At 47.0% G+C, this 22,241-nt stretch overlaps 1 protein-coding gene across 2 annotated transcripts in view; it reads right to left on the reverse strand.

Moving 5' to 3' along the window:
- The window catches only part of ZFR2 (zinc finger RNA binding protein 2), a 324,672-nt gene that overhangs the window by 280,207 nt on the left and 22,224 nt on the right, over positions 1-22,241 (reverse strand). For both annotated transcript variants that reach the window (XM_030220048.1, XM_030220047.1), the window contains exon 2: positions 1,184-1,421. In XM_030220048.1, coding sequence (XP_030075908.1) covers positions 1,184-1,421 — 238 coding nt within the window. The remainder of the gene's footprint in view (positions 1-1,183; positions 1,422-22,241) is intronic.

Raw genomic sequence — 22,241 nt, forward strand, 5'->3', positions numbered from 1 at the left:
TTCCTTAACACAGCATTGTCATAATATCCTAGATACCCTAGCCCCAAAGGTTCTCAACAATCGGATTGAATGAAGGCGTTTTTATAGCTTGCCCACAACATGATCAGGGGAATGATGGTATAGACAGACAATCTAGTAAAGATACAAGGTCCCTTTAAAAACTAAGCAGTCTGTGATTGGATGTACTTGATGGCGTCGGTTTTAAATAACAACGACGCCATATTAAACGGTAGGCATCCTGCTGAAGGAACTAGCAGGACCCTCCGAAGGTAGGATTCTCTCTGCATTTTATATGCTAAGCTAATCCATTGGTCCCCTCTCTGAAATATTTACACTTTCATTGCAGGGCAAATTAAGTAGCCAAGGGAAAGCTCCTGAAGAAGCACTTGAGAAACGGGGGGTCTCTGTCAATCATTTAAAATCGTTTGAGCTACAGCCCAGATAAGTGTAATTTTTAATTGGAATACGGTTATGCTATAAAGAGCAAATAAATTCCACACAGAGGTTTTCAGACTAGTGACGATTCTACACCTAATCCGTGTAGCAGACTTAGTCTGTATAGTACAGGATAGGAAGCACTCTGCCAATGTAGGAAAATACAATAGAGACGAAGGCAGAGAATCTGAAGTCTTTCCTCCACAGAAGAGAAGGAGATTGAAGCTTGCGTTTAGTACCTATAGAAAACATAATATCCAATGGCAATAACCACTGTGTTCACTAGTAAAAAAAAAAATTCTCAGCAACAATTTTTATTCCACCTCATTCTGCTTTCTTTGAATTGTAAATATGCTTCAAAATATAAAAAATACTAAAAATTTAAGTATAGCACTACAGCTGTAGAGAAAAGGAATTATGCATAAAAGAGAAATGTATCACAGTGATTCCCAAACCTGATCCTGGAGGCACCCTAACCAGTCAGGTTTTCAGGCTATCCACCATGAATACTCAAGAAAGAGATTTGCATGTAGTGGAGGCAGTGCATGCAAATCTCTTTCATTAACATTCATTATTGATATCCCAAAAACTTGACTGGCTGGGGTGCCTCCAGGACCAGGTTTGGGAACCACTCATGTATCATAAAGGGTGGACATTAATCCTATCGGGAACTACGGCCAAATGTGGACAAGGCCACATGACTGAAATTTCTACGCCAAACAGTCTGGAAGAGATTTTGTTTTGATACCTGGTAGTTCTGAGTTGTAGCAGGCTGTGGTGTTGGTTCCTGTTGTCGTGCTCCATAACTATAATCTCCTCCTGCATGTGTCTGGTATCCTCCTCCATAAGGTGCAGATGTGACCGGCCTGGCAGTCTGAGCAGAAGGGGCATAGGCTGGAGTCACGGGGTGGGCTACCCCTGGCGTCTGCTGGACAGTGTAGCCAGCAGCACTGTTAGGGTGGGAATAAGCTGCAGCAGGCTGTGTACTTTTAGAAAAAAACAGAATTAAAAATAAAATGTGAATATATTCACTTGCACAATATGCTTTTAGTACAATGGGCCTAAATTTAAGAAAACTTTTTTTTTAATCTTTCATCACAAGCTATTTACAATAGCAAAACAATTCATACAGTATGAAAAGAACAGCTGAATTTTAACAGTAGTAAATTCAATCACGACAATCAGTGAAAAACATATACGATTATCCCCTTTGATCTCTGCATTCCTTACCATACAGCTGAACATATTACTTTCTGATGTTTTGATAATGCGTAGGCAGCATGAATTGCAAGTCTTTCCAGGAACCATCAGTAGCTGAAACACATATTACTCCTTACCGGCAACGATACTAGAATCCAGTGAACACTTTTGTATGGCTAGCTTCCTTTAGTAATTCTTATATTTGGTAAGACAGCAATGGTGGAAATGTTTCATCTGCCCAAGGACAGCTCAATTTAAAGTCTGAAGACTACAAGTTGAAAGCACAGGATAGCTTTGAATCATCTTCCTGCATTTACTGACTACATGTTGTTGCTAGCAGCATGGTATATAGTCTGTTTCCTTTTATCCTCTTGTGGTCCCCTGCAGGCAAAGTAAAATGAAGATACAAACCTGTAGCAGGTATTCTCCGAGGACAACAGCTCAATATTCTTACGTGTGGGTCGTCGTCCGAGACGGTCCAGGAGACGGAAGAAGAAAAAAAAAAAAACTTTAAAAGCTAAAAAACCTTCCCGAACGTTCCGTTGTGCGGGCCGACCCACCGCGCATGTGAGGACGGCTTCCCGCCCGCGACGCGAATGTGCAGTGATAAGTTTAATAAAAAGCAAAACAATATAAGTGAAAACAACGCCAATGGGGAGGAGGGAGGGTCGTAAGAATATTGAGCCTGCTGTCCTCGGAGAATAACTGCTACAGGTATGCATTTTCTCCGAGGACAAGCAGGCTCAATATTCTTACGTGTGGGGTATCCCTAGCCCCCAGGCTCACTCAAAACAAAGAACATTGGTCAACTGGGCCTCGCAATGGCGAGGACGTAACAGAGATTGACCTGAAAAGAAAATCAACTAGGTGAGAGTGCAGCCTGGAACAAAACAGAAATGGGCCTAGGAGGGTGGAGTTGGATTCTAAACCCCGAACAGATTCTGCAGCACCGACTACTCAAACCGACTCTCGTGTTGGGTATCCTGCTGAAGGCAGTAGTGAGATGTGAATGTGTGGACTGATGACCACGATTCAGCCTTGCAAATCTCTTCAATGGAGGCTGACTTTAAGTGAGCCACTGATGCAGGCATGGCTCTAACATTATCAGCTGTGACATGGCACTCCAGAGACAGCCCAGCTTGGACATAAGTGAAGGAAATGCAATCTGCTAGCCAATTAGAGATGGTGCGTTTTCCGATGGCAACTCCCCTCCTGTTGGGATCAAAAGAAATAAACAACTGGGCGGACTGTCGATAGGACTTTGTCCGCTCCACGTAAAAGGCCAATGCTCTCTTACAGTCCAAGGTGTGCAACTTGTTCTCACCAGGGCGGATATGTGGACGGGGGAAAAAATGTTGGCAAGATGATAGACTGGTTCAGATGGAACTCCGACACCACCTTCGGCAAGAACTTAGGGTGAGTGTGGAGGACTACTCTGTTATGGTGAAATTTAATATAAGGTGCATGGACTACCAAGGCTTGGAGCTCACTGACTCTACGAGCTGAAGCAACCGCCACCAAGAAAATGACCTTCCAGGTCAAGTACTTCAGATGGCAGGAATTCAGTGGCTCAAAAGGAGCTTTCATCAGCTGGGTGAGAATGACATTGAGATCCCATGACACTAGTGGAGATTTGATAGGGGGCTTTGACAAAAGCAAACGTCTCATGAAACGAACCACTAAAGGCTGTCCAGAGATAGGTTGACCTTCTACACGTTGATGGTAAGCACTAATTGCACTAAGGTGAACTCTTACGGAGTTGGTCTTGAGTCCAGACTCTGGTAAGTGTAGAAGGTATTCAAGCAGGGTCCGTGTAGGACAAGAAAAAGGATCTAGGGCCTTACTATCACACCAGACGGCAAACCTCCTCCATTTAAAAGAATAACACTTTTTCGTGGAATCTTTTCTGGAAGCAAGCAAGACTCAGGAGACACTCTCAGAAAAGCCTAATGAGGCAACTTCTAGGTTCTCAACATCCAGGGTGTGAGAGCCAGAGACTGGAGACTGGGATGTAGAAGCGACCCCTCATTCTGAGTGATGAGGGTCGGAAAACATTCTAATCTCCACGGTTCTTCGGAAGACAACTCCAGAAGAAGAGGGAACCATATCTGACGGGGCTAAAAAGGTGCAATCAGAATCATGGTTCCGCAGTCTTGCATGAGTTTCAGCAAAGTCTTCCCTACTAGAGGTATGGGAGGATACGCATACAGGCCGCCTGTCCCCTAATGTAGGAGAAAAGCATCTGACGCTAGCCTGTCATGGGACTGAAGTCTGGAACAGAAATGAGGGACTTTGTGATTGGAGTGAGTGGCAAAAAGATCCACGAGGGGGTGCCCCACGCTCGGAAGATCTTGCAGACGTCCATGTTGAGTGACCACTCGTGAATTTGCATGATCCTGCTCAACCTGTCGGCCAGACTGTTGTTTACACCTGCCAGATATGTGGCCTGGAGAAACATACCATGATGGTGGGCCCAAAGCCACATCCTGACAGTTTCCTGACACAGAGGGCGAGATCCGGTGCCCCCCTGCTTGTTGGTGTAATACATAGCAACCTGACTGTCTGTCTGAATTAGGATGATCTGGTTGGACAGCCGATCTCTGAAAGCCTTGAGCGTTCCAGATCGCTCGCAATTCCAGGAGGTTGATCTGAAGACCCTTTTCCTGAAAGGACCAAACCTCTTGAGTGTGAAGTCCATCTACATGAGCTCCCCACGCCAGGAGGAATGCATCCATCGTCCGCACTTTTTGTGGCTGAGGAATTTGGAATGGACGTCCCGAGGTCAGATTGGATCGAATGGTCCACTACTGAAGGGATCTGCAAAACTCGGTGGAGAGACAGATTACACCCTGTAGATTCCCTGTGGTCTGGCACCATTGGGAAGCTAGGGTCCATTGAGCTGATCTCATATGTAGGCGTGCCATGGGAGTCACATGAACTGTGGACGCCATGTGCCCTAAAAGTCTCAACATCTGCCACGCTGTGATCTGTTGAGACGCTCAAGCCATGGACACTAGGGCCAGAAGATTGTCTGTCCTTGCCTGGGGAAGATAAGCTCGAGACGTCTGCATATCCAACAGACCTCCAATGAACTCCAATTTCTGCACTGGAAGGGACTTGGGATAATTTATTACAAACCCCAGAAGCTCCAGCAGTTGAATAGTCATCTGCATGAACCATAGAGCCCCGGCCTCCTAAGTGTTCTTCATCAGCCAATCGTCAAGATAAGGGAACACATGCACTCCCAGTCTGCGTAGCGATGCTGCGACAACTGCCGAGCACTTTGTGAAGACCCTGGGCGCAGATGCTAGGCCAAAGGGCAACTGAAAGTGCTGAGTTCCCAGTCGAAATCGAAGGTACTTCCTGTGAGTTAGGAGCACCGAGATGTGAATGTAGGCATTCTTTAAGTCCAGAGAGCATAGCCAATCGTTTTCCTGAATCATGGGAAGAAGGGTGCCCAGGGAAACCATCCTGAACTTTTCTCGGCCTAGGAATTTGTTCAGGGCCCTTAAGTCTAGGATGGGACGCATCCCTCCCTGTTTTCTTTTGCACAAGGAAGTACCTGGAATAGAATCCCAGCCCTTCTTCCCCTGGTGGAACGGGTTCGACCGCATTGACCTTTAGAAGGGCAGAGAGTTCCTCTGCAAGTACCTGCTTGTGCTGGGAGATGAAGGATTGAGCTCCCGGTGGGCAATTTAGAAGCTCGGCTGCCAGACTGAGTGTGTATCCTAACCGGACTATTTGAAGAGCCCACTTGTAGGAGGCTATAAGAGGCCACCTTTGGTGAAAAAATATCAACCTCCCCCCGACTGGCAAGTCGCCCGGTACGGACACTTTTACTGCAGCTATGCTGCACTGGAGCCAGTCAAAAGTCCGTCTCTTGCTTTTGCTGGGGAGCCCTAGGGGCCTTAGGTGCACGGCATTAACGAGAACGCACATGCTGGGACTGAGCCTGAACCGGCTGCTGAGAGGCAGGAGTGTACCTACGCCTATTGTAGGAATAAGGAGCACTCCTCCTCCCTCCAAAAAGCCTCATGGATGAGGAGGCAGTAGCAGAAGACGTCCGGTGGAAGAGAGAATCCATGGCATCATGATGCTTTTTCATCTGATCAACCATATCCTCTACTTTTTCTCCAAAGAGATTATCAACCCAGCAAGGAACATCCGCCATTCGCTACTGGGTCTTATGATCCAGGTCAGAGACACGCAGCCATGAGAGTCTGAGCATCACTATACCTTGAGCAGCTACTCAGGATGCCACATCAAAAGTGTCATAAGACCCCCTGGCCAAGAATTTGCAACACGCCTTCTGCTGTCTGACCACCTGGTGAAAAGGTTCAGCAAGCTTCGGAGGAAGTGCTTCAACTAAACTGGACAGTTGCCTCACCGAGTTCCATAAGTCGTATAGAGCTGGTATGTTTGGATCTTGGCGGTGAGCATTGCGGCCTGATACGTTCTCCTCCCAAAAGAATCCAAGGTGCTAGACTCCCTGCCTGGGGGCGCCGAGGCATAGTCTCTAGTACTCTTGGCTCTTCTGAGAGCAGAGTCCACCACCGTGGAATCATGAGGAAATTGGGCCTTCACCATTACAGGCTCTCCATGGACTCTGTACTGGGACTCGGACTTCTTGGGAACCACTGGATTAGAAAGAAGGCAAGACCAATTCCGCATCAGTACTTCCCTGAGTGTATTGTATAGGGGGGCCGTTGCAACCTCTGCAGGTGGAGAAGGATAATCCAGGACCTTCAGCATCTCAGCCCTAGGCTCATCCACAACTTCCAAAGGGAATGGAATGTCAGACAGTTCCCATACAAAGGATGAGAAAGTAAGACTCTCAGGTGGAGACATTCTTACTTCAATCGGTGGAGTAGGATCAGAGAGAAGCTCACAGGACTCTTCCTCCGAAAAGTATCTGGGGTCTTACTCTTCTCCCCATGAGCGCTCCTCTTCGGTATCGGACAGAAGCTCCCTAAGAACAGCCCGAACCCGAGCCTGCCTCGAATTCAAGGATAGACGACCTCGTGGGGGATGTCGAGAAGTCAACCCCCGCCTGGACTCCGGTGAAGCTTCCTCCACCGACGTCAAGTGGGAGTCGACCCAGGTGGCAGGAGTCGGTGCCAGAATCTTAGGGGGCTCGAGAGCCGGTACCAGGCTGCCAGATGACCAACGCACTGGCACCTCCTGAATGGAGGGTGAGTGGTCCTCCCAGCGCCGCCGCCGCTTCTTGGGTGCCAACTCCCTCGGCTCCCCGGAGCTCTCGGTACCATGCCTAGAAGGAGATCGATGACGATGCTTCTTCGCCTTCGCTCGACGAGGCCGATAAGGATGACGTGGAATCCACATGCCTCCTTGGGGCCGGGTCCGACAATGGTCGGTCCCAGGGGGCCTGCATAGCAGGAGACCTCGAGATGGGTGGAGACCCACTCGATGCCTCACTGCTCCCAGCTCGATGCAGTCTCTCGGCAGCCATTACCTCCGCTCCCAGTGTCACTGCTTCCCTCAACGTTGACGCCAATGTCGATGCCTTCGGTGCCGATGTCGAAGGACTGGACCGCTCAGAAAAAAGTTTTTCACGCTGAGCCTCTTGAGCCACTTGGGTCCGCTTCTTGATCAATTTAAACAGCTTACAGGTAGCTGGGAGATGGTCGGGCCCAATACACTGAAGACACCACGTGTGGGGGTCGGTGCTCAAGATGGTCTGGTTGCAGCGAGTACAACGCTTGAAGCCGCTGGGAGTCTTCGATGACACGGACGGGAAAATAGCGGCCGCGAAATTAAAAGGCTCAATGGTGCCAATACAAAAGGGTACAAAAAGAGGGAAAAAAACCTGACCGAGTGGCCTAAAGGCCGGCCGCGACGAAAAAGAAAGGAAACTTTAAAGGATGAGAAAAAATGAAGGAAAAACAAAAAAAAAATTTTTTTTTAACTAGAATTAACTATAAAAGAAAATAAAACAAAAGTTAGCAATAAACGCCCACAAAAACCGTCTCCTGAGCTGAAACTGCACAGTGAGGAACAAACTCGACCGTCCAGGATCACGGAAAAAAAAGAGACTAATCACTGCACGTTCGCGTCATGGGCGGGAAGCCGCCCACGCATGCGCAGTGGGTCGGCCCGTGCGACGAAACGTTCAGGAAGGTTCTTTAGCTTTTGAAGTTTTTTTTTCTTCTTCCGTCTCCTGGGGCGTCGCAGAGGACGACCCACGCGTAAGAATATTGAGCCTGCTTGTCCTCAGAGAATATAGAGTTCTAAAAGCCAAAAAGACCTGGAACCAATTAGTTGTCCTCTCATCTCTCTGGATGCTCAGCAGAGGTGAAAAGCTGTGCCTACTAAAAATTTGGTACAGAGTCTGTAAAAAGATTTATCTTTGATACAAAATGTGTAGCCTCCTGTTGGAGAAGGTTCAGAGAGCAGTAGAAAGTCAGAGCAGCTTCGCTTGGAACTGAAAATGCTTCTCTAGAACTGCAAAACGGAGGAAGCGCTGATGTGGAAGCGAAATGGGAATATGAAAGTACGCCTCCTTGAGATCCAGAGAGGACAGAAATTCTCCCAGCTTCACAGCCGCCCATTATCAATCGTTGGGTTTCCATGCAGAGCACCTGGCAACATGTCTTTGGAATGACAAAGTAGATGGAATAGCAGTACTGACCCTGCTTTTGGGCAGGAACAGGAATAACCGCTCCTAACTCCTGCAGAGACCGAAGAGTGGAGTGGACTGCCACCGACATGCGCAAGGCTTTGCTTGGGGATTCCAAGAAACAAATATGTGATAGGAAAGAAGAACTCAATTTGTAACCTCTTATAATGTAGCAGACCCACTGGTCTGCAGTAATCTTGGCTCACTCATAAAAATGAGCAAGACTCCCCCCCCCCCCCCCATGATATATGACAAAGAGAGAACCAGAACCTCATCATTGTGAAGGACAAGAGGCAAGGAAAGATCTCACGGATTGGGCCATCATTCACTTGTCCGAACGAAAGGGCTGTATGCACTGGTATCTGGGCCTTTGGAAGGAACCCGAGAGACTGGGACTATACTGCTTAGAGTCCTTAAGACAAGGGCATATCCGATTTGACCTAAGAAGCTTTGAGGCTTGTCCTCAGGCAAGACAGTGAGACTTAGAATCCCCAAATCCTTGACTAAGTTTCCAAATCCTCCCCAAAAAGAAGCTTCCTCTGAAAGGAAAGCTTTGTATGTCGCTGCTTGGAAGTGGCATCTGCCGCAGCCACAAGCATCTAGAAGCAACTGTCAAGGCCGTTTGCTTGGCCAAAGCTCTGACAAGATTGTACAAAGACTCAGCCAGATAGGCCAACCCTGTCTCCACAGCAGAAAACTCAAAAGGAGATCAAGGCTCAGAAACAGAGTAGGCATCTGCCACTTTCTGGACCCAGCTAAGGAAGGCTCTAGCCACACAAGAGCTGCAAATGGCTGCCTGGAGAGAGTCTAGACTTCTGTAATGCCCTGTATGCTGGCCAAACCAAAAAAAAAAAAAGAGTTTGTATCAGTTCCAACTATTCAGAATGCCGCAGCATGACACATAGAAGCATGACCACATCATACCCCTTCCTGCAAAAACTACATTGGCTACCTGTACCTTACAGAGCTAAATTTAAAAAAACTGGTTTTCAAGGTCCTCAGACAAAATGGGCCAGAATACTTAAAGAATAAGTTAGACCTTTACACACCTTTGAGACCTCCAAGGTCCTCTCAAGGATCATCACTATCTGTACCATTGTCAAAAAAAATTGTACAATGTGATACCCGCCAGTGAGCGTTCTCAGGAGTTTACTCCCTGAGGGGCTACGTATAACTCGAGACTGCCTCTACTTCAGGAAGCAGGTGAAAGCCTGGCTCTTCTCCAAAGCCTTTAATACATAGGGTGGCTGACTATACACTCATTCTGCACCCGGACTAGCTTGTTACACACACTTTAACTTAAATCAGTTCCTTATTTCTTACTTAACTATACAAAGAACTTGCCTGAGGTTTAGCTAACCATATTATCCCAACTGACTCTGTATCACACATCTTGTTCCCATCATATACCTGCACTTGGTTCCTCAGCTATATGGTAAGCTGTATTGTAGAAAATCATTAGCATCATATCTATACTAATTGAATGTTCTAATGCATGCTTATTAGGTGTATCATTAGAGTCACAAAACGAATAGCCACCCGCCTGGGGTTACCCTGTAGCCACTCAAGATGGTCTATCCCCAGCACATCCCAGGTCTGCCTGCACCTGCCGCTTGTGCTCTACATTAGCACCCTCCTCCAACCAACTGGGTCACACCAGGGGCGTAGCTACGGGTGGGCCTGGGTGGGCCCAGGCCCACCCAATCTCGGCTCAGGCCCATCCTGTTTAAGTGCCAAAAAGTGCACAGCCACACTACCACAGCCTTCAGCTGTCGCGGCTCAGCCACTTCTTTTAGGCAGTCGGCGCTCAGTGGCTCTTCCGGTCCTCCTCGGCTCCTCCTCTCCTACCTGTTAGTGTTTTCGTTTTTGATAGGCCAGCGCTACATTACCATCCCGCGCCACTCTCGGCTCTCACGCTAACTCAGTCCATCCTGTCCTACGGCATCGCGCTGGTTTGGTAAGCCCAGCGCAGCTACATTGCTTTGCTCCCCACAGTGCGTAAGGCATGATGGTGCCGCAGTGCCACATGGGAAAGGCTGCCGGATTTGGCGCGGGGCATGGCTCCTCCAAACTATGCCTGCCGGCTGGGTCTCAAACTCTGAATATTATTACTATTCTTCGCGTCACGAAACACAGCACTGAGCACTGCACTCCCCCACGGCCCCACACAACAGGTACAGGAGCCAGCACAGTGCTCTTCACCAGCAAGCAGTTGCCCAGGTAAAATAAAAATACATATATTTTTTAAATTTTAGTGTGTCATGTAATGTGTACAGGGTGACTCAGAGTGTAATCAAAATGCTGGCTGGTGATGGGCTTCTGAGTGGGGGTGGGCTTTTCACTGTCTAGGGCAAAAAAGGTATATTTAATCATTAAATATACTTTTTTTGCCCTAGGCAGTGAAGAGCCCACCTCCACCCAGAAGTCCACCACCAGCCAGCAGTTTGATTACTCTTGTAATCAAAATGATGGCTCTGGTGGTAGGCTTCTGGGTGGGGGGTGGACTCTTCACTGCCTAGGGCAAAAAAAAGGTATATTTAATCACTAAGTATACCTGTTTTGCCCTAGGCAGTAACAGTCCACCCCCACTCAGAAACTCACCAGCAATACATTTTAATAGTGCCCAGGTTCATTTTAAAAAGGTTGTGTATTTCTCACATTGTTGGTGGGTTTTTGGGTGGGGATGGTCTCTGCAGTGCCCGGGTTAAAATTTTTAAAGAGTGTGGGTGGTCTTCTTTGGGTGGAGGTGGGCTCTGCAGTTCCCAGAACATTAAAAAAAAGTATTATATTTAATGGCATGGGGGTGGGTAGGGAGTACTAGGCTACAAGGAGGGGTGGGGTAGTAAGATAGGGCTAATACTTAACAATGGGATGGATGGTGGGGAAGGGAAGGATAGATACTGGGCTACAGGGATGGATGGGGGGTAAAGTAGAGAAGAGAAGGGCTGATTCTGGGCTACGGGGTTGGATGGGGGGGTAGGGATGGGAAAAGCTGATGTTGGATTACTTGGATAAATGGGGGGTAAGGGAAAGGAAAGGTCTTCGTTTTATGTTTTTGTGATATGTTTTAAAGCTATGTGTGTTGAATTGTGATCCACTTAGAATTGCAGAGATAGTGTGGTATAAAAATTTAGAAAATAAATGTTTCTAATTTTTGGTCTTTTATTCTGTAATTGACGAGGGTTGGTCTGTGGTCTGCATGTGACTGAGCAGGTGAAGGATATGTGCCAAACTTTGGCAATTTTATTTTGTCAGCATCAGAATAGAGAGAAAACAGTAGAGCCAAAGGAAGGGAAAAAGACTTAAAAGGTATTTTACCTGTTTTGCTTAATCAGGCATTTACATTTGTTATAAAGCAAAGTTTGAAGGATATATACCATTGCTGTAATTATATTGCAGGATTCTGTTATGTGTGTTGATATGTTTGCCATTATAGAAGACTTATATCTGGTCAAGTTTGATATGGCATAATGTAACTATATTTAAAAATATTGGGGGGTTTTTTTCATTTCCATTAAAGTATGTTTGTGGTTTATGATGATACAGGGCAACTGTTGGGCAAGCTACTTAGAAATCCATCATCAAGTGCATTCTAAGGCATTATTTTGTAGTATCCCAAGAAACACTACTCCTACTTATATACATAGTGCCCACCCATATTAGCTCTGGGCCCACCCAAAATGTCAGGTCTGGCTACGCCACTGGGTCACACAGCCTCTGGCGAGTCTCCCACTCTCAACCCCAGTGATTTCTAGGGTACTGAAAAAACACTCCCAGTGGTCCCAAAGGTCCTAGAAAGCACTCACAGACCCAACACACAAACCACCAGGATTCTTTATCAGTCCAAAAGAGGCAATAAACTGAAAATTGCTTACCATCTTAAAAATTGAACAATGAACAAAAAATGTGCAATCAGCACTGGCTACCAATCAAGGAACGCCTTCAAAATTTGCACTGTGGTCCACAAAATAATCCATGGTCTGGCCCCAACCTACATGACCGAACTTATCGACTTACCAACTAGAATCATCATCGAATCATCAAGAATGTTTCTAAACCTGCATTACCCAAACTGTAAAGGACTAAAATACAAATCAACATATGCATCCGGCTTTTCCTACATTTGCACCCAGCTCTGGAACGCATTACCTAGAAACATAAGAACTGTGAACACCCATCTAAAATTCCAAAAAGACCTCAAGTCTCACCTCTTCCGGAAAGCCTACCCAGCAGACCTGAACTAATTCATAAACAATGCATCACATCTATCGAACTAAGAAATGAACAATACCCCTTCCACATAATCCTATTACTTCAAACTGTACAAATTTTACCACTCCAGTTATAATTAAGTGTACTTCTACCCTTACCCTACTCTCTATTGCTCACTAGAAGCTGTAGTCCTATCCCCGGAGACTTATCAGCTTCATTGGGATTACTTCTCTCTATATGCTACTATATATTCGTCCCAGAGTTGTATTCTCTTTTCCGGAACCTTATCAGCTTCCTTGCACCTACTGTTACTCTATTTTCCACTCTGCATATATTCCCGGAGTTGGTACTCTCCTCTCCGGAACCTGTAAGCCACATTGAGCCTACTGCTATGCGGGAAAATGTGGGATACAATCCTATATAATAATTCTCACCTCCAACGTTCTAATGTGCCTGGGACCGTGCCTCCCTCAGAGGTGGTCTGCTAGGCAGGCACACACTGACATCAGTGACGTCAGTGACAGCTGATTCCAAAGCAAGGGGAAGAGTAGGGAAACACGCTTCGCAGGGAGCGGGGCAACACAGAACCCCCCCCCCTCGCCGCATCACCAACCCGCCCCCCCCCCACCAGACGAGCATCAACACCCCGTGTCCCCTCACGCATCTCCCACCCAGTTCCACACTCCGCCCTCCCTCAGATTTCAACACCCCCCCCCGCGTAACGGCCCCCTGTACCCCCCTTCCACGACCCTGTCGACCCCCCTTCCCGCCGAAAACCGTCCCCCGCCGCCGTCCAGTACCTCTGCTGACGCACGCAGAAGAACTTCAACAGAAGACCATTGAGGAAGCAACACCGCGAAGGCCAGCACAGGACTTCGGCTGACGGGGGTTGGGGTCCCCCGTCAGCACAGGTACTCCACAGCGGCGGGGGACGGTTTTCACCGAGAAGGGGGGTCGACAGGGTCGCGGAAGGGGGGTGCAGGGGTCCGTAACGCGGTGCGGGGGGGGGGTGAAAACGGAGGGAGGGCGGAGTCTGGAACAGCGAGGGAGGGTGGGGGATGGCCTTGCTAGCACCCGTTTCCTTCCCTTCAGAAACTGGCATTTCTTTCTAGTTATGTAAGAAAGAAAGAAAGAAAGGTACATTCAGTTCTCTGTAATAGCTTTACAGCAAAGAAACACCATCTGCTGGCCAAATACTGTTTCTTTACAATTAGTATTATGCTAATATTGTATTATATCTCTGGTATTTAAATTCTAGTGCTGTTAAATATGTATATTTTTTATACTGTTTCACGGTAGTTCTATTATTATGTTTCAATTTACTGTTCTCAAGTTGACCTCATTTATTGTATTAATGTTTATACGTGGTTATTTTACTATTGTTAATGCTGCTAACAAAACTGTTAGTTTTATGTTAAAAACTGTACCTGATGTACCCTGCCTTGGGTGAATCTCTTTAGAAAGGTGGTTAATAGATCCCAATAAATAAATGAATAAATGAGCTGAAACTTCAAAAGGACAGCTTTAAAGGAGGATTCCAGCTTTCTATCTTGGGCATTCTTAGAGCTATGCAACCTTCTACCAGAAGGGTAGTCTTTTTAGTCACTGCGGCCACCAGGGCATCCACCTTAGGCAACTTAACTTCTCCAAATTCCTCCTGAGAAACGGCATAGTTAAGACATAACTCTCCCCAAATCCGGAGTGGTCTACTGTGCAGAGATTAATGCCTGCATAGCCCCTGGACCAGAAAGGATTTTGGAGGCTTCTTAGTACTGGCCATTTTAGGATAAGATGGAGACTGCGTTGAGAGTCGGAAGACGAAATATTCAGAACCTGCAAGGCATTTGTACTGAAAGAGGGTAGTTCCTCTCTATAAAATACAGACAGCAATGGATTACCTGCCTCATCTTGCAAAATTTCACCCTCATCCAGTTCCTCAGGTAAAACAGAAGGCACAGAAGCTATGGAAACACCTCCTTCAGAGGGGGCAGGAGTAGGAGAAACCAATTCTGGCTCAGAAACCGCAACCATATGTCTCTTCTTGAAAAGAGGGTCTGATGGTAGAGGCTGAGAAGCATGAACAGACTCCTAACAGGAGTGAGACCTTTTCATAAGACATGTCCAATGCAAAACTATGCCAAACTCTGGGGAGAAAAGCTCCTGTGAAGAAGCTGGAGCCCCTGAAAGAAAAAAAAGAGACAGGAGAGAGAGAACTGGACCTCGAAGATGGAACAAGAGCCTGTCCATGTCCTACAGCACTCAGATTAACAGGATCATGGGAGTCCAAGATGGCTGTGGTTGCTGGCACAGAGGCAGAAGGGGAGGAAAAGAGCTGTTCAGAGCATGGCAAAGACTCTCCCACATGGAAATCAGACAGCCCTGAAGCTTCTTGTACCAAATCCGAAGCGTCTTGGGCCCGAAAACAACTTGCACACTGCCCAGATGCTGCTCTCTGCTTTCCACAGCAGGTGCAGCAATTAACAGCCTCTGCTGCAATGGGAACACCGAAAATAAAGCAGCCATGAAGTGAAGCCCGACAAGCAACTAAAATTTAGTGGTGCACACTGCTCTCACCAGTTTCTCTGCCCAGGTTGTGCAGTTAATGCTGACAGGAACTCAGAAGCAGCCCCTCTCCTAAAAGAGCTGCAGCACCAGTCATTTCTGCTGCATTTTTCCCCTCAGCAATGCAGAGCAGTTTCCTCGTGTAAGGAAGAAGAAGTGCGGGAGAGGAAGGAGGGGGGAGGGATCTGGCCCCACCAGGTGTACCCCTAGACCAGGCACTAAGCAGCCCAAACACCCCCAAGCTCAATGAACCAGGAAAGCCCAGGAGCAATAGCTGAAGATGAGACCAGGAGCTTGCAAGAGCCCGTCTTCTGCCTGCTGGAGAAAGAGAACATACTGACTGACCAAGCAGCATACCGTCCTATATGTAGCACACTTCAGTTCAGTGTTCTCTATCTTCACCTGCTAGTACATAGACATATCCCACAAGTATCTGGATTCATCTGCTGCTAATGACCAGGAAGGAAATATTACCTTAAGCACCCACTTTTGCAGCTGCAATGTTTTTATCATCTCAATCATTTGTTCAACATGCACCAGAAGGTGAACAAATTCAATTTATCTTGATGTTTCTCCACTGATGTGTGGCATCATCCAATGAAGTCCAGCATGGGAAAAGCACCCCAATGTCTATTTCAGAAGCGTTTGGAGGTGGCTCACCATGCATGTGCGCACCTTCCTATATGCCATTATCACCAAAGGGATGTGGGCAGGGCAGTAAGAATACTCATTCACTCATCCCGCTGGCCTCAGAGAAAACCTGCTACAGGTGAGTAACCATGTTCTCCTAGAACAAGCAGAATGTAGTCTTCTCACCGATGGGAATCATGTCTTAAAAGAAAAAGGTGAATACAACCGAGGTCTGCAACAGGTGAGACCATTAATCAAACTGAACAAGATGAAGCCTGGAACAGAAAAATGGGCTTAGGGGGGGTGGAATTGGATTCTAGATCTCAAATAAGTTCTGAAGGAGACTGTTTGACCAAACCAGATGTAGTGTTGGGAATCCTGTTCCAGTCAGTAATTAGATGTGAATGTGTGAAGTCTACATCACAGCTCTGCAGATCTCTTCTACCGAGACTGACCTCAAGTAGGCTCCTGACATAGCCATGGCTCTGAAGTTGTGAGCCAGAGTTAGCTGAGCTAGGGCATAAGTAAAGGAAATGCAGTCAGCTAGCCAGTTTAAGAGTGTGTTCACCGATGATAGTCTCCATTTTGTTAGGGACAAAAGAAATAAAAAGTGTACTTTCTATGTGCTTTAGTCCAGATGGAAGGCCAAGGCTCTCTTGTAGTCTACAGTGTACAATTCGCTTTCACAATGATGGGCATGTGGCTTTGGGAAAAGTGTCAGTAGAATATGGAATTCCGATACTACCTTCGAAAGAAACTTAGGACAACTACACAAAATCACTCTATCGTTGTAAAACTTAGGTAAAGTGGATCAGCTACTAAGGCTCACTCATTGACCCAGCATGCTGAAATGACCAACACCAAAAACAGGTACTTCAAGTGGTAGGTATCAATTAATTCAAAGGGAGCTTTCATTGACTGGGTAAGGACAATGATGTGATCTTGGGGGCTTGATGGGAAATTTTAGTAAAAAAAAAAAAAAAAAAAAAGCTCCTCATGGAGCAAACAACTAAAGACTGAGTAGAGATAAGCTTACCCTCTACACAATAAGCTCCAATTGCACCAAGGTGAACCCTTACTAAGTTGATTGAGACCTGACTGACAAGACATAGAAGATAGTCAAGCAGTTTTTGTGTAGGGCATGAAAAAGGATCTAGGGCCTTGCCCTCACACCAGATGGCAAACTTGTGCCACATGAAACCATATGATCTAGCGGAATCTCTCTTGGAAGCCAGCAAAACCTATCCTCTGGTAAGTTCAAGGAGTCCATTTCTACTCTCTCAATATCCAAGCTGTGAGGGCCAGGGGACTGAAGGTCTAGATTTAAAAGGAATCCTTCGTTCTGAGTGATGAAAGTCGAAAAGCAGTCTCGTCTCCACTGATGTTTGGAGGCTAACTCCCGAAGTAGAAGGAACCAGAATGGCATGATGAGAATCATGGGTCCATGAACCTGCCTGATATTCAGGACAATTTTCACCATTAGAAGCACTGGAAGATACAAATAGAGAAAACTCTTACCTCAAAGGAGGAGAAAGGCATCTGAAGATAGTCTGCCATGTGGCCCCAGCCTGGAGCAGAACTGAGGGACTTTCTTGTTGAGAAGTACTTTGTGCACAAAGAGCAGCAGGACTTGTGATCATATGCAAAAATAGCCAAACGGGTACAAAAGACAACAGTGAAAGCTAGAAGGACGCTTGGTTTAATAGGGAGTGAAATGGCCAACAGGAAAAAGTAGGTGATAATGCCTCTTTATACGTTTTTAATAAGACCTCGCTAGAGTACTGTGTACAATTCTGGAGATTGCACCTTCACAAAGAAACAGGATGAAGTCAGTCCAAATGGTAGCTACTAAAACGTTCAGTGGTCGTCAGAAAGAGTATGCGGACAAAGTTCTCAAATATGTATAGTTTGAAAGAAAGGTGAGAGAAGGGAGATATGATCAAGACATTTAAATAACTCTTGTGGTATAAATGTATAGGAAGTGATTTTCAACTGAAAGGAAGCACCAAATAAGGAGCATAGAATGAGGGTGAAAGGGAACAATCTCAGGAATAAAATGAGGAAACAGGTCATCACAGAAACAGTGGTGAACTTGTGGAATGGTCTCTCAGTGGAGACGACATAGGATAGTAGACCTATCCAGTCTGCCCATCCATGCCATCTACCTGCTTTCAGTTTTTCATGTTTCTATGTGTGTCAAATGGTCTATCGAGTGAGTGTTCCATTCTTGAAAGATCTTCCAAGTGATGCCCATGTTTAAAGACCACTCATGCAGCTGCATGACCTGACTCAGTCAATCTGCCAGTTTTTCCCTGCCACGTAAATGGCTCTGAGCCCATCTCCACATCCTGACACAGGAGCTATGAGCCCATGCATCCCTGCATGATGACAACATTGCAACCTGATTGTTTGGATCAAGATACTTTGGCTCAGCAACCAATCTCAAAAAGCATTCAGAGTGTACCAGATAGCTCTTAGCTCCAGGAAATTTGGTGTAATCTCTCCTGAGTAGACCACTGACCTTGGATACGGAGCCCATCTGCATAGCTCCCCATCCCAGGTTGGAGGCATCTGTTAGAGTCATGTGAGGTTGAGGACTTTGGAATGGTAGTCCTTTGTACAAATTGCTGCCAATTAGCAACCAAGACAAAATCTCCTTCAGCAAAGGGTGATTGATTATGTACTGAATGTTCCCCCCGCTGCCTCAGTCCATTGAAAAGATAGGGTCCATTAAGTTTGCTTCAAATTGAGACGCACAATGTGTTTAACATGAATGGTGAATGTTGTGGCCTAGCCATCTCAGTATCTGTTGAGCCAACACCTGCTGACTCTCACTTCATTGGGTTGGGAGGAAAGAACTGGATTAGTCGTGTCTAGCAGGGCTCCAACAAACTCCAATGGGTTAGGACCTAGGATAGATTATGACGAAGCCTAGTAGCTCTAGCACTCAAATGGTTCTACGCATTGATGCTTTCTCTTTCTTCTGATGTGCTCTTGACCAGCCAATCATGTAAGCAGGGAAACATGCACACACTCAGTCTGCATACAAATGCTGCAACTACTGCTAGACATTTTGTGAAGACCCTGCGACGCAAGGCTGAATGGCAGAATGCAGTTCTGGTAGCAGTGTTTCCAACTCAGAATCTTATACAGATACATAACAAGTCACAGGAAGTATCTATGGGTGTAGGCATCTTTCAAGTCCAGAGCATGGTCAATCTCCTTCCTGAATCACGAGGAGCAGAGTGCTCAGGCAAAACTTGCTCAGGGCCCTTAGGTCTAGGATAGAACAGAATCCTTTAACCGTTTTGGTGACCAGGAACTATTTGAAATAAAATCCCTTCCCTTTTTTCCTCCTTATAGAACAGGTTTAACTGCATTGGCCTATAAAAGGGAACAGTTCTTATTTAATGGATTCCTGGTGCTGAGAGATTAATTTTTATGACCATGGTGGACAATTTGGAGGGGATCTTTCCAACTGCAGTGTATGACCTGTCCAGACTATTTTGAGAACCCACCGATCTTAAGTTACAAGGGGCTACCTTTCCTGGAAAAAATTCAGCCTCTTTCCTACCAGATCATCATCCAGGAATTGCAGCTAAGCCATCCTGGAGCAAGTCAAAAGCTAGGGAGTCGGCTATGATTTTTGGATGTTCCACGGATGAGCACAAGAGCTCCGATTGTTCCAAAAAAGGTTGAGAGTGGGAAAAGAACCTATGCCTTTGTGAGGAGTAGATGGTAAAATTATGTCTTACCTGATAATTTTCTTTCCTTTAACGCAGCAGATGAATCCAGGAACTAGTGGGTTAAGTCCGCCTACCAGCAGGTGGAGATCGAGATAAACAAAGTAAAGGCAGTGATGCCAGACGGCCAGCTACTTCCTCAGTTAGTATGTCATTCATAAGAGAAAGGGAAATGGGACTTGATATACCGCCTGACGTTTTTGCAACTACATTCAAAGCGGTCTACATATATTCAGGTACTTATTTTGTACCAGGGGCAATGGAGGGTTAAGTGACTTGCCCAGAGTCACAAGGAGCTGCAGTGGGAATCAAACTCAGTTCCCCAGGATCAAAGTCCACTGCACTAATCACTAGGCCACTCCTCCAAGGCCAAAAATATGAAACCAATAACAACCAGAAACCATCCTCACTATGAAAAACAGAGAACCAAATAAGAACTTCGAAATAACTGCAACTTGATCCAGAAATCAGAATCCTTTTCGAGTTCCCATATCTGTCTAAACTATGCAAAAGAGAACCCGGAAGGAAAAAATAGCCACACTGCGCGGAAAATGAAAAAAACATCGGCTGAACTAGGGAGGTATCCTGGATTCATCTGCTGCGTTAAAGGAAAGAAAATTATCAGGTAAGACATAATTTTACCTTCCTTGTCACTTGCAGCAGATGAATCCAGGAACTAGTGGGATGTACCAAAGCATTCCTTAAGTAGGGTGGGAAACTGACACTCCCCGCGCCAACACTCCCGCCCCAAAACTCGCATCCTCCCGAGCAGACATGTCTAGCCTGTAATGCTTCGCAAAAGTATGACGGGACGCCCAAGTAGCCACCCGACAAATCTCTTCCAGAGATAAGGCCTCCGCCTCCGCCCAAGAAGCCGCCTGTGCCCGAGTAGAATGCGCCTTCAGAGCCACTGGAGACGCCCGCCCTTGTAGCAGATACGCCACTCCAATGGCTTCCCTAATCCAGCGAGCAATGGAAGCCTTAGAAGCCGCCTCACCTCTTTTCGATCCCGACAAGAGTACAAAGAGATGATCCGAGCGTCGAAACTCGTTAGAGATCTGCAAGTACTGAAACAAGGCTCTCCGCACATCCAGGAAACGTAGCGAGGCACACTCCCCCGGATAATCCTCTCTTCGAAAAGACGGAAGATAAACCGCCTGATTGACATGGAAAGCCGAAACCACTTTAGGTAGAAACGACGGCACCACTCGGATCGACACCGCTGCTTCAGAAAACTGCAAAAAAGGATCTCTGGAAGACAAAACCTGAATTTCAGAAATCCTCCTAAATGAAGCAATGGCCACCAAAAACACTGTCTTTTTAAGTGTTAGATCCTTCTCAGAAACCTTATTCAACGGCTCAAACGGTGGAGCCTGGAGGGCTCGCAGTACCACCTTCAAATGCCACGTGCCACGCCGGGCACGGCTGCCGCAGAGGAGGCCGAAGCCGAAGAGCCCCGTGTAGGAAACGGACCACATCAGAGTGAGCTGCTAAAGAGGAACCATCCAGTTTGCCCCTATAACAAGCTAGCGCAGCCACCTGCACTCAAAGGGAATTATATGCCAATCCCTTTTGAAGACCATCCCAAAGGAACTCCAGAATAACCGGAATGTCCGCCCGAAAAGGCGATTCAGCATGCAAAGCACACCGCGCAAAGAAAGCTTTCCACACTCGCACATATGCTGAAGTAGACTGCTTCCGTGCGCCCAAAAGAGTTGCAATGACTGCTCCTGAAAATCCCTTCTTCCTCAGCTGCCGCCTCTCAGTAGTCAGGCCGTAAGACCAAGCAGGAGGGATTTTCCATCTGAACTGGCCCTTGATGCAGCAGATCGGGAGTCACCGGAAGTCGCAATGATGGCTCTGAGAGTGCTCGAACGACATCCGCATACCATGGCCGTCGGGGCCAGTCTGGGGCCACTAAAATGACTGGCCCCCGATGCCGCCCTATGTGGCAAAGAACTCTCCCTATCAGAGACCACGGAGGAAAAACATACAGTAGCTGTTGTTCCAGCCATGGCTGGAGAACAGTATCCAATCCTGCGGATCCTGGCTGCCGTTTGAGGCTGAAGAACTGGGGAACTTTGGCATTGCAAGCCATGGCCATGAGATCCATTACTGGCCTTCCCCAACGTTGACAGATCAGTCAAAAAGCAGAGTCCTACAGCGTCCATTCTGCTGCGTCCAAGAGTCCGGCTGAGAAAATCCGCTTGAACATTGACTTGACCCGTAATGTGCGCTGCCGACAGACTCTGAACATGCGCTTCCGCCCATACTAGAAGACGAGACGCTTCCACTGCCAAGGGAAGACTGCGAGTGTCCCCCTGCCGATTGATGTAGGCCACCGTCGTGGTGTTGTGCGAGAATACATGAACCACCTGCCCCTGCAGAACTTCCTGAAAACTCTGCAGCGCATTCACGACTGCTCGCAACTCCAGACAATTTATCGGCCAAGTCGCTTCGAGATGTGTCCACGATTCCTGGGCTACTCGATGAAGACAATGGGCTCCCCAGCTTGCAAGGCTGGCATCCATCACGACTACCAACCAATTGGGAGACGCCAGAGAAACACCCTTCTGCAAACTGGCTGACCGGTGCCACCACGCAAGACTGTCCCTGGCACGGCTCGACCAAGGAAAGCGTCGTTGATAATCCAGCGATGTCGGCGACCATCTGCTCAAAAGGAAATTCTGAAGAGGCTGCATGTGAGCCCTTGCCCATGGAATGACCTCCAAGGTCGCCGTCATGGAACAGAGGAGCTGAACATAGCCCCACTCTCGGGGAGCACGACGACTCATTAAGGTCCGTACCTGAGAAAGCAATTT

The sequence above is a fragment of the Microcaecilia unicolor genome, chromosome 11 (genome assembly GCF_901765095.1).
Source record: "Microcaecilia unicolor chromosome 11, aMicUni1.1, whole genome shotgun sequence".
Classification (NCBI taxonomy): domain Eukaryota; kingdom Metazoa; phylum Chordata; class Amphibia; order Gymnophiona; family Siphonopidae; genus Microcaecilia; species Microcaecilia unicolor.